The sequence below is a fragment of the Ceratotherium simum genome, chromosome 18 (genome assembly GCF_057802395.1).
Source record: "Ceratotherium simum simum isolate JZ-2026a chromosome 18, ASM5780239v1, whole genome shotgun sequence".
Lineage (NCBI taxonomy): Eukaryota > Metazoa > Chordata > Mammalia > Perissodactyla > Rhinocerotidae > Ceratotherium > Ceratotherium simum.
This window is the reverse complement of record NC_141917.1, coordinates 38169663-38185406: the sequence shown is the minus strand read 5'-3', so window position 1 is coordinate 38185406 and position 15744 is coordinate 38169663. Positions and strand designations below refer to the sequence as shown.

The 15744-nt window shown below is 43.4% G+C and overlaps 1 protein-coding gene across 3 annotated transcripts in view; it reads right to left on the bottom strand.

The window, feature by feature from the left end:
* PARP8 (poly(ADP-ribose) polymerase family member 8) overlaps positions 1 to 3064 on the bottom strand; it is a 171920-nt gene extending 168856 nt beyond the window's left edge. Inside the window, exons 1-3 of one of the 3 annotated variants that reach the window (XM_087443264.1) lie at positions 2881 to 3064; positions 1772 to 1873; positions 767 to 821 (exon numbers count right to left, since the gene is read on the bottom strand). In XM_087443264.1, the coding sequence (XP_087299390.1) occupies positions 767 to 821; positions 1772 to 1873; positions 2881 to 2911 (188 nt within the window). In that variant the 5' untranslated portion in view covers positions 2912 to 3064. Of the gene's footprint in view, positions 1 to 766; positions 822 to 1771; positions 1874 to 1960; positions 2242 to 2880 lie in introns of those variants that run through there. The other 2 variants (XM_087443265.1, XM_014781621.2) reach the window with 2 other exon arrangements.
* Between the last annotated feature and the right edge of the window lie 12680 nt (positions 3065 to 15744).

Genomic DNA, 15744 nt, shown 5'->3' with positions numbered 1-15744 from the left:
TGTCAAGTCCTAACAGCAAGGCTAAATCTGACAATTCTCATATGTGACCCCAAAAGGCTAACAGGGAGAAAATGCTAACTTAACAAGTGAAGACAGCAAGGTGTATTTTAATGGCTGCTTTTCATATTAATTCTACCTTCTAAATACAAAACTGGATTTGGGCTACTTTCATGCTGTTGACAATTTAGTATTAATATGTGCATCTTTCATTCTTATCCCTCAAGAAGATATACACTCCGGCTACATATAACTTTCAAATTCTTTCCTACAACTAAATGTGAAAACCAAAATACTGCTCCTTAAAAAAAAAGGACAGTCTGGAGAACTAGCAAACTGCATGTTTATGCCAACCTTCAGAAAACATGGAAATGTGCAGCCGCAAATCATCAGGAAAATCATCACATGTGATCAAACTATGTTGTGACATCTTATGTGTTTTACGCATTTCACTTCATACTCAGTATTCCGGTTTTTCCACTCGCTTGACTCTGTCAACTCCCAGTGCCTCAAGAACAAGCTACTACTGTGGAACAACTTGAACATGAGGAGTAGAAGAGTTCTGCTCATGCCTGTGGTGTGTGATCTTAGAAACACTTGAATCAAACATATTTATTTCTCCTCTTCTATTTAAAACCGAGGGACCTCAGGTTAGGGATGTGGCTAAAGGACAAGGAAAAAAAAAAAAACCCGAACACAGAACATGCTAAGAACAAAGGAAACACAAGCCTCTGAACAGGAAATGAAGCAACTCTATACACATAAATACCTTTTGGGGCCGCCAAGGTAGGTGAAAGTAAAGGTGGAGTCTGAGTATCTGAAATCTGAAAGGGAAAGTCCTGTTAAAAGCTACGCCTTGAGTGGATTTTCAGCCCTGCTCGCGACTTGGGACCCCCTACTTGGTGGAGCCAAGGGGATGCCTGGCGGGGCGGGAGGCGAGGGCTGGAGAGCCGCGAGGTCCCCTCTCGGCGCTGCGCGGGAGGGGATGCTGCTCACCCCGGGCAGGCGCCGTGGAAGGCCGCCCCCCGCAACAAGTGCCGGGTGCCATGGCAACGGTGGGAATTTCCCGGTCGGGGCGGCCGGAAGCGGCCCCCGCCGAGCTCGCGGCTGAGAAAGGAAAATCCGATCCCTCTCCCGGGGGAGCAAAATGGACGAAAGGCGACCCCCAGGCAGGAGCGCTGGGCGCTTCGGGAACCCCGGGAATCCCTTCGCTTTCCGGGGCGACGCACTGCCAGTCGGAGGGAACTAGAGGGAGCTGAAGGGGCCGGAGATCGGCCCAGCGCTGCCCCCCGGGGGGGCTCGGCGCGGGGCGCAGCCGGCGAGCGCAGCGTAGCGCAGCGCAGCGGGCTCCATTCCCGGCCGCCGCCGCCGCCGCTCAGCCCATTGCGCAAACCCGGCGGGTCCAACCCGCCCCTCTCGGCCGCTGCTGCTGAAACCGGGGAGGCGGGCTGGGACGCTCCGGGCATTCACAGGGGGCTGGAAATACAACGCATGGCCCCTCCGCCTAGACCCCCCGCTCGGGCCACCCGGGTTCTGCCCCAAAGCTGGTGGCTGCCCCAGCCTGGGGGGGAGGGGACAAGGGAGAGGCTGGCGCCCCCTCCCCCTTTTGGCTCTTGCACTCGCTGCAGCAGCTGCTGCCAAATGAACCCCGGAATGGGGACGTGCAACCCACCCCCAGCCACACACGTCGCGGTCAGAAAACTGGGAAGGGTGGCGGCGGGCGGCCGGAGGAAGCTGGCGCTGGGTCCGAGGCTCCGGAAAAGCGAGAACTCACCTGCAAACAGGCAGTCCTTCTCTGCTCTGGACTTCTGGATCACGACGTCGATATCCTTCTGAATTCGCTCTTGCCTTGAACACATCCCCATTAAATAAATCCCTGGAAAAGAAGCAGCCGCTATTTCCACCCCACCCCACCCCCCTCGCACGCTTCCAGCTTTCGTAAATATTCAGTTAAAAATGAAACCTCTGGCCGAGGCAGGGGCTGAAGACGAAGTGATTTCGGAAGTGATCCTGGGTGAGAGAGGAGGAGGTGGTGGAGGAGGAGGAGGAGGGGGAGGTCGGCTTTGCATTCCCAGATGTGACCGCCCAGCTGCTGCTCGCCGCTGCTGGATTCCAATTTCCTCCCTTCCTGACAATGGATGGTGATGACACCGAGTCTCACTTTCTCCCTCCCCCGCCCGGACCAACGGCCGTGGGGAGCCGAGGGTGCTGGAGACGGCCGGAGAGCGATCGCCGGCGGGGCGGCGGGCGCCGGCGAGGGGCGAGCCCCGCTCCGCCTCCCGCGCGCACACCCCTCGCGGCCCGCACGTCGGCCGTCCACACCCGCGCACACTCGCGCCCGCGGGCGGCGGCGGCCGTGCCGAGGCTGCAGCAGCGCCGCTCGCCGCAGACCCTCCCGCGCCCGCCGCCCAGTCACCCGGCCCCGGCCTCCGGGGCTCGCCTGCTATCCGCCATCCCCGCGCAGGCTGGCTTTCCCCTCCCGGGCCGCCGCTCGCGCCGGGGCTGAGTGGGAACGTAGGTAGTGAAGACTCCCAGGGGCTCCCAGCCTGCCCGCCCCCCAACCACCACCACTTTTATGAATTCGACTCCGCTTTCGGAAGGAATTGAGTCATATGGAAAACCCAAAGCGGAGTGGCTGGGAGCGGGGGAAAGGGGAAAAGAAAAATCTTTAGCAATTGAAAATAAATAAATAAAACGAACAAATCTTGCCTTGTTGCCACATCAGGCAAGAGGGAAAAAGCCTTGAAATTAGTCCAGACGTGCACCCTCCTGTGTCCTCACTGCCTGAGTCTTTGTCTCCCAGATGGAAGTAGTTCAGCCCCTTTGGGGCGCCCTTTAGGAAAGGCAGTCCCTTTTGAGGGACTTCTACTGCTTAAGACTCACCAGTTCTTCCCTCCTGGATATTTCTGTCCATAAAAAATTGGCAGAATCAACTGGCACGTGCCAGTGTCTCCCTAAAAGACGGATATTTGTTTGGCTTTTTTAAAAAGCCACCCCTTTGCCAGTCAGTCAGGGGAAAGCTCCTACAGTTCTGTTGTCTTGTTTGGAAAGCAGATATTGCTCTGAGCCACACTTCCTGCGCTGCTGAAGGACTCCTTGGGCTAGTGTAGCTGCCCAGCCTCTGTCTTGCCCTATGCCTGGGATCCGCCTCCAATGGCTCTTTTCTTGCTCATTTTTTCTCCACTGAGAAAGCTGCCTTGAGCAGACCGCGTCTCATTTGCTTCTGCATTTCCAGTGCCTGATGCGGTGCCTGGAATATAGGAAGGAGGCCTAAATGTTGGCTGAATGCATAAATGGTCGTGCCTTGCAGCCTCTTTTCTTTATAGGTACCCCAGTTTCAGTCAGCTTCTTTATCAGTACCCAAGAGTTGTCAAACTAGCTCAGATCCTTCATCAATCCGGTTCGGATTCTGACGACATTGGCAACATGTTTTGGAGAATTAGGAATGACTGCCATCTCTGACGGATTCTTAAGATTCTAGAAAGAAAAGCAATGAGACATCATACGCTCCAACTCCTTCATCTTGCAGAAAAGAAAACACGAAATGATTTGTTGTACAACCTGGAACACACCACATTCATTGTGCATCATAGGAGGACACATTCCTCTGCCACACCTGGACCACTGCAGTCTTTGATGCAGTAGAGCGACAGTCATGATACAGTACCTCTCCTGACATGCTTCCTGACTAGCAGGGCAGGTTCAAGGCCTTCCTGGGTATGCTGCTTTGTGTGGGCCCCTTGGCTACCATAAGCACTTTCTTCTTTTCCACATAGCCCTAAGTATCATGCATACTTCCTTCTTCCACTCTGTGCTCTAACTTCCCTAAAAAGCTCAAAATCTATCAACTCACAAGAATTTATTTTATAGTTGTCTATCCACAGAGCTTGCATTCTCAAAGCAAAACCCTTACTACAAATAAATTTGAAATCGTTTTAAAGCTGCTAAGTGTTTTTGTCTGGATCCCCTCTTGGTTTACTACTTACCCCATAAAATAGGCCTTCTTGTGATTTGTCCTATATTTGGTTTTTTTGTCAAGCTTCACAGGCTGTCCTGTTTTTGTTAAACAAAGCTAACCTCACTCTCTTCATGCCCTTAAGGTGTGATAAATTTAAATATTTTTAAATTTTAAGGGTTAAGACAAAAAATAAAAACTAACCTTTCTATCTAGTATGCATTTCTGCAAGGTAAGTTTCTCTAATAAAAACTACACCATGGCACCAGGGTTCCACGCTAGATCCTAACGACATGATCCTTTCTACTGCTGCCCACAGCCTGTATCCCGTTTACCCTGTCTCATCTCAGACTCTTATTTAAACATTTAGATTATTTGTGCTCTTATTAAAAACTATATGCACTGTTGAGATGAGGTGGTTATATCTCTACCTTAAACACTCATGTATACACACACACACTCACTTGCATTCAGGGACGTTGTACATAGTAGGCCCTTAATCAATTTGTTAAATCAATAGAAATCATCGTTCACCACTAGTGACAACTCTGGTGGTATGCCATAGTAAACTGAAGATAATAATCTATACGTTGAATGATCGAATCTAGTCAAAAAATTTCCACCAGTTTAGGAAAATGATCCTAAGCCAACAGGTAGAATTTATTAGAGGAAAAATGTAAATTCCTCACCTATGCTGAAAGACCCAACTGCAGAAGTGTAAGGTAATGGAAATGTGGCGTGAGGTTCAACGCTGTGATGTATGTATTTTTTTTTTTTTTTTTTTGTGAGGAGGACCAGCCCTGAGCTAACATCCAATGCCAATCCTCCTCTCTTTTTTACTGAGGAAGACTGGCCCTAGGCTAACATCTGTGCCCATCTTCTTCTACTTTATATGGGACACTGCCACAGCATGGCTTGCCAAGCGGTGCGTTGGTGCGCGCCCAGGATCCAAACCGGCGAACCCCGGGTGGCTGCAGCCGAGCGCGTGCACTTAACTGCTTGCACCACCCGGCCGGCCCGTGATGTATGTATTAACTCACACTTACCCAGAGGTTCTTAGACCAGCCTGATACTGCTCTAAATGCTTTACATATATTAATTCACTTATTATTCACAATAACCCTATATGGTAGCTGTTATTATTCTTTACATTTTACAAAAGAGGAAACCGAGGCACGAAGGGGCTAATTAACTTGTCTAAGGTGGGACGTAGACTGCAAGGAGCTTTTTCTCTCTCCAAATCTTTCAGCAGTTAAACTGAACTTTAAGGAAAATAAATGTTCAGAAGTCTCACTGGGAAGTAAACTGGCCCCACCAAGAGCAGCAAGACAGAAGTTAAGCCAACAAGGAGCCCTATAATGGATTCTGAGAGGGGCCTGGAGCCTATAGTCTCTCAAAACAGCCTCTTTTAGTGGCAGTTACGTTTCCCTTTCCTGCATTGAACTTCCTTTCCCAAATGAATCCCAGCCCTTGGTAAATCTTAAGAAAAGTAAAAGCCTGAACCTCTGCTATTCCGTGGGGATTAAGAAAAGAGGATGGGAGGCAGGATTAGCAAAGAGGAGAACAGCCTCCTTTCGCAAATGCATGATGGTGTTATCAGTAGCAGATGCACAGGGGAAAGCCCAGCGGCCTTGGTCGGCCATGGAAACAGCGCTGTAACCGTTGGCCTTTGTTGGTAGAATCAGAGCGAAAAAGGAAGAGGGTGAGTCGAGGAGTCGATATGGGAAGAGGTCACCAAGGGACTTTAACCCAAGGTGAGGAAGTGGGATTTTATTTGAGAGAAATGGGAAGCTGCTGGAAGGAAGGTGATCTCAAAATTCTTTTCAGTTATTAAATTTATATAACTTCTTCTTGCAAGGGTTCTGTAATGGAAAGAAATCCATAAAATTCAAAATGCTGGCTAGGCCCAATTGGCCTCTTGTAAATAAAGTGGACTTGGGCAATTCTTTCTTTATAAAGCTGCTGGGAGTTTTGCTTTGGGAGAAACTAATCCTGCTGTCCTGACCTCATCTGATAGGTCTAGCAATCAAAGTAAGAGCAAACCAAAGTCAACCTTGAATAAACTTGACAACATGCAGGAAAATTTTAGGTGATTTGATGTGAAATTTGTCCCAATGTGGTCCTTTCCACATCCCCAACCTAACGTCAAATGGGGCAGCACAATGGTCGTGTTGAGGTTTTATGGCCCTTTCTAGCAACCTTAATGAATTTAACTAATACCAAAGTTATAGCATGAAACTTGAACTCTGCTTTCTGGGTCCAAGGTTCTCTTTAATTTAGTCTGTTTATGTCTCATGAAACTTTAATTCTCATTTCTATCATAGACACATCCTCGGCCCTAGTTAGATTAGGTGCCGCACCATCCCACACAAACAAATTCATTCTTCTCAGCTTGCTCTCTCTCATATTAATTCTACTTTGTTTTAACTACCTCTCCTTTCATTTGTTCTTAAAAGTGCGTAAATACTGCACGAATATATTCTCAGTGCAAACTATTTAAGACATACATTAGTACGGAGAGTAAAATGTGAACATTCCCACCCATCCTAACCCCTAATTCCACTCCTCACACCAGAGGTAACTAATATCAAGAGCTATGAGAGAATCCTTCCATTCTTGCTTTCATATGTCCACACACAAATGTACATTCATTCATAGATTTATACATATATATATTTTAACTTAAAAGGAACCACACAATACCTGTTGTTTTGCAACTTGATTTTTCCACTGTCTTGGAGAACTATGTCAATGCAAAGAAACCTAGTTCATTCCTTTTAGCCAATGCAGAGAATTTTATTGAATGGCTGCACCGTGATATATTTTAACCATGCCTCTGCAGTCATGATGAGTTTTTCAAAATGTTTTTTCACAAAAACAATTTGCAATAAATGCACATTTTCAGCAGTTTCTTGGGATAGATTGTTAGAAGTATAATGACTGGATCACAGGGAACTGGCAATTTAAAAATTTGATAGGTACAAGCAAATTGCTCTCAAAATTACCTTATCACTTTATCCTCTACCAGCTCTTTTTGAGAGTACCTAATTCTCTGCAACATTCCAAACAAGAGAGACCATGAATCTTTAAGTCTTTTTCTAACTGGTTGGATGAAAATTATTCTTTTTTTTTTTTACTGGTATTTCCCTGATTATTAGTGAGGTTGGGCATTTTTTCAAGTGCTTATTGGCAGTTTGTACAGTCTCTTGAGTATACAAGAGTATACAAGAATAATTGAGTGTAATTGCCTGTCATATCCTTTCTCTATTTTTTGGGGGGCTTTCTGGCTTTTTATTATTTATTTGTAGGAGATCTTTATATATTCTGGATAGCAATTCCTTTTCTGTTATATATACTCTTTAATCAGACAGAAGTTCTAATTTTTATTTATTAAAAATAATAAAAATTTAAAGCTCACTCCTTCAGACTAAATACTACCCTCTTCAAAAAGTCTCCTGATTTCTCCAACTCGCTAATATTCCCTCTTCCCTAAACTCCTCATTTCTAGACTGTAAGTTCCTTGAAGGCAGGAACTGGTTTTTACTCATCTTTAGTAACCACCACAGAGCTTATGATAAAAACTATTTTAATATGATGTACAGTAGTTTAATAGATAATTATTGGATTGACTTGAAGTCTTAATTATTGTCTTTTATTGCTGTTGTTTTAAATTCCTTGAAATTTAGATTGCCTCCTTACTTATTCTTTGTTTCCACTGCCGCTAAATAACCCTTAGCATAGTGCTGAGTTCTCAGTTACATACGCATTGATTAATTAATTTCATTTTGGTATGACCTTCGACATTTCGTGCTTTCTTCACAAAAGAGAAGCATTTCCCCAAGAATGTTTCATGGGATATTAATTTTATATTATATAATGAAATTTCCCCCAAAATGGTTCCAGATTCAAGTAAATGTAGGGGAAATTGGATTAAATAAAGTTAAATCGGTTTCTCTCTAAGCAATGTGAGCCTATAATATGCCTAATGAAGAGGGATATGTGGCATTTCCAAAAAGTTTTAGATGACTGAACACTTGAGGTTTTTGTTTGTTGGTTAGTTTTTTGTCAGTGAATTGTGTTCCATGTAATTTCAATAATATACATATCTTTGCCAATCTTCCTCTATTTTTTGTATATGGGACACTGCCACAGCATGGCTTGATGAGCAGTGTGTGGATCCACACTCGGGATCTGAACCTGCAAATTCCAGGCGGCCTCAGCAGAGCATGAACTTAACCACTATGCTGCTGGGCCGGCCCCAATATATTTTTTTTTAATTCAGGTAAAAACTTCTATTATATATTCTTTTCCTTCCTTTGATATCAGTTGTGAAACAGTTTTAACACTCATCCCCAGAAAGGCTTGTGATGACTGGGCTTTGGGATAAAATAGTTAGGATCAGATTCTGACTCTCTGACTTAGCAGAGATGTAAACTTGGGCAAAGTACACAATCATGATTTATTACATAAAATCTCAGTTTTCTCATCTGAAAAATGGGGAGAACAATGGCTCTTATCCCTTAATACTTGAAGAAGAGGATTAAATGAGATAAACACATGCAAAGAGAAATACAGAAGTTCCTTAGTAAGAATTAATTATTATTAAGGAACCATTTTTTTTTTAATTTTCTCCCTCAGCCCTCTATACACTTGACTAATTCCTCTTGTTTCCTCCAGTTTATCCTCTAGCTTTCTCTCCTATTGCTTGGATGCCTTTGTTGAAAGTAAGTTGTAAATCCGTGAACACGGACTTCCTCTTATTCATATTTGTAAGCCCCCTATGCTTGGTGCCTTCTGGGAATCCATACAGATGTGAGGTAGAGGAAGGAGCTGGAGGAATTGTGGAACAAGTGCCTCCCTGGAGGCACATTTCTTGTAATCCACGCTTGCCTCCTTGAGGTCACATCCAGGGTCACCATATTTGTCAGGAAACATTTGGTCGTATGACAGAACTCTAACTCAAACCAGCAAAGACAAGATTTGATTTATTGGCTCAAGTAACTGGGAAGGATGCTTGGCTGGCTTAGCTGACCAAAGCAAGAGCTGGAGGAACTAGGGGCTCAGAGAATTGAACTAGCGACTCAACTCAACCAGAATTTTCTCCCTCCTCCCATTTCCATTTCTGTTTGGCATTTTCTTACTTTCAAATAACAGGGAAAATGGCCCTCTGGTAATGCCAAACCTATAAGATTCCAGCTTAGTAAACCCAATGGGAGAAGGATAACTTCTTTTCTCCAGGAAATATATATTAATCCCATGATAAAAATAGTATCATTAGCTTCCCACGCTGGGTCACGGGTCTATCTTTTGGACAACCACTGCTGCCTAGTGGATGAAGCACTATGATTTGTTAGGCCCGGGTCAAGTACCCACTCTGTGTTCAGAGGCAGCCCATGGGAAAGGGTAAAGGCAATGTCTCTCACTGGTCTCCTGCTAGTCTGATAACAAATCATTTACTACACCAGTTCACTGCATTTCTCTAGACTGGATCTGGAGTGTTCACTTGTCTTTATGGGGGTGAATTATATCAAGAAATGGATTATTTGATTCCTCACAGTTTGGATGTCTTCTAATATTCCTCTCACAGTGTGATAATTATAGTCGCAGGCCATGTTCCATATCTGTGCCCCTCCTCTGTGCTTACCCCAGTAATAGCACTTACCACACTCACTGTTTGCCTTCCTTCCTTCCAAGGCTGAGCAACTGTGCTCAGAGCCTGAGTAATTTGTTCTGTTCGACGGTATTTCTCTTATACTTAAAGCTGATGTGTGAAACACAGAAAATGCTCAATAAATACTTGTTAAATGAAAGAAGGTGAGTACCCTTCCGTGGTGCAAAATAGAAACACAGATGTGGGACATATAACTCAGATTGAACTGGGGATGTAGATTTGCAGGTATCAGTGATGCTGAGTATTGAAGGTGAGTAGGATTGATGACAGTGAAGAAGGACATTCTCGGCAGTGGGAAGGCCTGGAGACAGTGGTGTGCCTGAGCTGGCTTGCATACATTTGCAAGACCAATTGTATATATCTCTTGCACACTCCACATTCAGTGAAATAAGCTATCGTGGGAGTATTTATACCACAGAAATCCAAATCACTACAAAGCAGAGCTTCACTTTTTTCGCCAGAGAGCTGATTGTTAATTTACCATGCCACTGCATGACAGCACGAGAGAGACAGGAATATTTACTATAGATGATGATAGAAAAGTACTCAGAAATCAAATCGTGAAGGAACTTATGCGTTAAGCACAGACATCTGAATTTCTTAACCACTGAAAGATTTTGAGAGGGAGAGGACAAGGCATGACTTGCTCAATATCTACTGGCTAGAGTTCTTCAACAACAGTTGTGCACGGCAAACGTGGCAGAAGTTGGCGTAAATAGTCACTGTATATTAAATGCTTGCAGTTCTAGGGAAGTTATTGCCTGTCCCAGCAAATCAATCTTAGCCTGCAGCTTAGCCTAGAATGTGCCAGGCCCAACCTAAGCTTGATTCCATCAGGACCAGGTGTGACCACAACAGCAGCAACACTTTAAATCAGCACCAGGAGGTTCATATATCCCATGTAACACAAGTCTATTTCCTCCTGCCGCCTGGCACACCAGCCTCTCAAACTGTTGACATTAGCAAGCTTCCAACAAAAATATTGCCAACTTTAGCCATATTTTTTCTTTTCTGTCTAGGTTATTTTAGGTGTGGTCCTGTCTAATAGCAGAGGTATAAACTAAATGAGTTTCCACATTGCTTCCAAATCTATGAGTATATATAGAGGAGAGAAAAAAGGGAGGAAGGAAAGGAAGGAGGGTGGGAAGGAAGGAAGGAAGGAAGGAAGGAAGGGAAGGGAGGAATTTTAATGCTTTCGAACAGGAAGTTCTCCTACCTGGAATAGGGAGCAGTGTTCTTTCTGGGGTTGTTGAGATGGAAACTTATGAAATAGTGAAAGCAGAAGCAGCACATGCAATCTGGATGAAAGGAGGAACCGCATTGGAGCACCTTGTTGTTTTCCATTTGTGGTTTTGCTTTTATGAAAGCATGAGATGTTATCAGTGGACAGGCTCTTACCAACTTCTTACTTGACATCACAGCAGTCAAAGAGCCTTCTTCCTTTTCCCCTAGTTTATGATTCTTAAGAGCAGTCCACAGAGTGTTAGTTCCCTGAATCTGACCCTCTCTTCTCTTGGGGTCTTTGGCCTTTCTACTGCGCTGTGTAAGGAAGACTTTGTATTTAAAATGATTGTTCTACCTGTTTAAACTTTTATAGTTTACAAAGAAAATTTATAATAGAATCAAGAATTAGAATTAATATTGCTATCACTATTTACTGTCATGGAAAAGTGGTTATAAAACAACCTAGTGAGAATAAACTCATTAAAAATGTATTTTTCTTCTCCCATTTTATGAAAGTGAGTCATACATGAGAAAGTTGTCTTAGGGAAAATTTTTGTAAATCAAAGTATAAGTATCATTGACATTGACAGTACACAATTACGCCAAAATTTAACAAGGCAAATTTATGATACTCAATATTTATATTGAAATTTAACAGAATAGATTCCGTTATTACTCAGAAATCCTCCTGCCCTCCGATCTCACGGGAGAAGTCTACTTCTTATTGTTGTTGTTGGATAGGTGACTCTCTGGCCCCCTGCCAAGTGGAGCATACACTGCTGCCCTTGCCTTTGGGCTGGTCCATTGACTAGTTTGGGCCAATAGGTTGTTTGCAGAAATGAAATAAGCAGAAGCTTGAAATGTGCTACTGTGGTTGGGCTTGCTCTCTTGCACTTCTACCACCACCATGAGAAGAACATAACCCAGGTAATCTGCTGGTTCTCGGAAGTGTGAGAGACAAGTAGGGCAGACTTGGATTCAACTTGCCACTTGGAGCCAAGCCCAGTTTACCCCAGCCTAGATCAGGCACAGACACATGAATGAGAATAAATGATTTTTGTTTTAAGCTGTGGAGTTTGGAGTGAATTTGTTAATCAGCATTACTGTGGTAATTGTTGACTGATACAAACAGTAAAGACAAAATAAATCAATTAAAACGATGCAAACAGTCTACCAGACCATTGCTGGTAGATGCTAGAAAACTGTGAGTTTCTTGAAAAGAAAACCTAATATAGCAATCACCAACTTTAAACCTACAAAGATGCCTTCATGGTGGCTCCCATTTTGTCTTGCTCAGCCCAAGCCTTGTAAGTTGAAGAGACAGTCTGAAATCAAACTTATAAAGTCAAATTCTTTAATCTGAATCATTATATCTCATAATGTGCCTGGAAATCATACCAAAATGCTACAAGTATTTATCTCTGAACAGTAGTATTTTGAACATTTTAATTTCTTTTTCTTTATTTTAAAATTTTCAATAACAATGTGGATTACTGGCATAATTTTAAAACTTTTTAGTTTATTTTAAAAAGAACAAATTCAGTCTGATTTTCAAATTACAGACTTTGAAATGATCACTTGTTTCCCTGTGGGCATTTCAGAACTAACAACAACAAAAGAAGGAAAGCTCACATGGCTACGCTTCAGTAAGTGAGGTATTTATTTTACTTTTGCTCTATTTTCCTCAACTCTAAAAGAAAAGATTTCTTTTTAAAATGAGCTTCTTCAGTAAAATCCAACTTCTAGGGGCACATTCAGATATTGCTTATCTGACGTCTGCAGAAGGCTCTGTAATAGGGTATGTCTTACCAGGGCTCAGGACCAGGGACTTTCTCTTCCATAGGAAACCTTCCTCATGCTCTTCATCCAGTAGCATTTTAGGGGTGTCATTATCCACCCCGATGGGCACTGACCCGGGTCACTTGTGATCCTCAGGCACAATGCTACCTAGGGGCAATCTGCACAGGTCACGGGGGGAGGTTCAGCTAGCATCGCCCCTGTGGTTAGGCAACACAGGCTTCTTAAGCAAGTGAAGGCTGAGTCAGCTCACTCAGATTCAGCTCCCTGGGCCTCCCAGCAATACCTCTGGGGAAAGGTCTTTGTTGCAACATTCTTCATTCCTCTCAGGGTAACTCTTCAGGAGTGGCTCTCTCTTTCTAGATCTTACACTTCTTGCCACTTCCATAATCTTCTCTTCTCTCTTTTCCAATTTGAACCCAAAGTATTTTGGATTTTGTTTTGTTTTTGTTTTAATGAGAAAGTGGGGGAAGTTCTGTTCTGCCTCTACATACCTAGTGAAGTCTAGAATCCTCTCTATTTCCCTACGGCATAGAACTTCAGAAACCAAAGCCAGAAAAGCATTTTTCGCTGCTTTATCTTTTCACCTCCCTCCCCAGAGGCAACGAGTGCACAGTCTAAAAAGTACTTGAAAGGGTTGGGTGGCAAGGAGAGAGAAAAAAAGTAGAATAAATTAATGGTGCTCTAGATAGAGAAGTAGATTATCAGATAGAGATATATGTTTAATAAATTAATGGGCATCTTATCCCCTCATAATTATTATTTTTCTGTACTATTTTTTAAAAGACAGCATTTAACTTTCTTCTTCTAGAAAGGTCTAACCTTCCATCCACTATTTCCTCAGCTGGGAAGGGGCCACGGGAATGCTGGAATTAACTATTTTGGAAAATGTGCAGCCAACAAATTCTGTCAAGCCTCACATCCTTGCCTTTTACTGCAGCCTTAACTGATCAAAGCATCCGCTCTCTTGTGTGCTATCATTTCTTCATGACTCACTGGTTTTCTTCCCAGATCCTTCCTCTCACAGCTCTCCTCCCTCCGAATGTTTTCACATTGGTGTCTCTATCCCCCTTTTTTTTTTTTTGGTGAGGAAGATTGGCCCTGAGCTAATATCCGATGCTGATCCTCCTCTTTTTTTTTGCTGAGGAAGATTCGCCTTGGGCTAACATCCGTGCCTAACTTCCTCTACTTTATATGGGACACCACCACAGCATGACATGACAAGCGGTGCATCGGTGCGCACCAGGGATCCGAACCTGCGAACCCTGGGCCACCGCAGCGGAGCACGCGCACTTAACCGCTTGCGCCACTGGGTCAGCCCCTCTTCCTCTTTTTTTGCTTGAGGAAGATTGTCGTCGAGCTAACATCCGTGCCAGTCTTCCTCTATTTTATATATGGGTCGCCACCACAGCATGGCTTGATGAGTGGTGTGTAGGCCCATGCCCAGGATCCAAATCTGTGAACCCTGGGCCGCCGAAGTGGAGAGCATGACCTGAACCACTACACCACGGGGCCAGCCCCTCTATCCCCTTTCTGTGATGAAGAAATCCCCCTCTGTTTCCGTTTCTTCACTGAAAGTCCCTTCTTCTTCCTTGTCTTAACCAAAATCAAGCCTTCCTGGAAGGACACCACAAACCTTTCTGCAGCACCTAAGATTTCCCCACATTCCAAGCCCAAATCCTTTTCCTTCCCCTGTTGCTTTCGGATCCACGTTGTTTAACACACATCTAGAAAAGTCCAATTTCTTCAACTCATTCTATCTTTTCATATAATGTAACTTTTACTTTTATTTAATAAATTATTTTAATCGTGTCAGACACTCTGAGGAAAAGAGTATCTTATGATACCCATTACCCTATCAGGAATTCTTAGCAGACAGATTTTAATATAAGATATATCTGTGCTCAAGCTTTTCTCACATACTTCCTCATACTTCACACATTTCTCTTTCTCAGCACCAATTTTTAAGAAATAATCATTTTTTTCTTGAATATTGTTTGCTTTTCAAGGGCTGCCTCATATACTATCTGAAAGCATGATCAAAATAGTCATATCTATGAATACTTTTATTTTGACTTCTTTGTTTGCTGAAAGAGGAGTTAATAGTAACGTCTGTAAGTGTCCAGAAACTGCCAAGGAAAATATTCTCCTAGTTGAATTTATCTAGAGTTCTCCATCTAAGTGTAAAGTATTTTAGAAAGAAATGTGCCAACCAAATAACAGCCATGCAATCAGTACAGTTAACCAAGTTCATTCAGCACAATTCTATATGGTTGGTGTGAATATAATGAATTTTGAAAGATATGGTCTCTGGAATTAACTGAAAGAGAAGCACTTGTATCATGCAAATATGCATAGACATAAGCAGGAAATACAGACCAAGAATAGAACTGAAAGAGAGGTTCTTATGCTTGGGGTAGTCAAGTTACAGCAGTTTCTTTGGAGCGGAAGCAGAGGCCGTTCCACGTTGAGTGCAAAGCTCCATGTGTTCAATGACCTGAGCTTTGAAGAGTTTTTAACCAATTCCCAATAAGCTTATCAGATGTCCATTTACCACAATCAAATTTACAGTGACATTCATGAGTTAAACTCTCTACATATGTCTGGTAATATCTTTAATCCCTGTCCATTGAATGATGGTTTACTTGGTTGTAGAATTCTAGATTGATGGTTATTTTCCCTCATAACTTGGAAGATATTATTCCTCTATTGCTTGTTCTTATTGTAGATGAAGAGAAGTTTACAATAATCTAGTTGTCCTTCATGGCAGATGATCTGCCTTTCCTTTCTGGTGGATTCCAAGATGTTCCTTTTGTCTTTAGCATCTTGCAATTTCACTGTGTTGTATCTAGGTATGTATTTATTCTTTTTTGTGTGTGTGTGAGGAAGATCAGCCCTGAGCTAACATCCATGCTAATCCTCCTCTTTTTGCTGAGGAAGACCGGCTCTTCAGCTAACATCTATTGCCAATCCTCCTCCTTTTTTTTTTTCCCCCCAAAGCCCCAGTAGATAGTTGTAAGTCGTAGTTGCACATCCTTCTAGTTGCTGTATGTGGGACGGGGCCTCAGCATGGCCGGAGAAGCGGGGCGTCAGTGTGCGT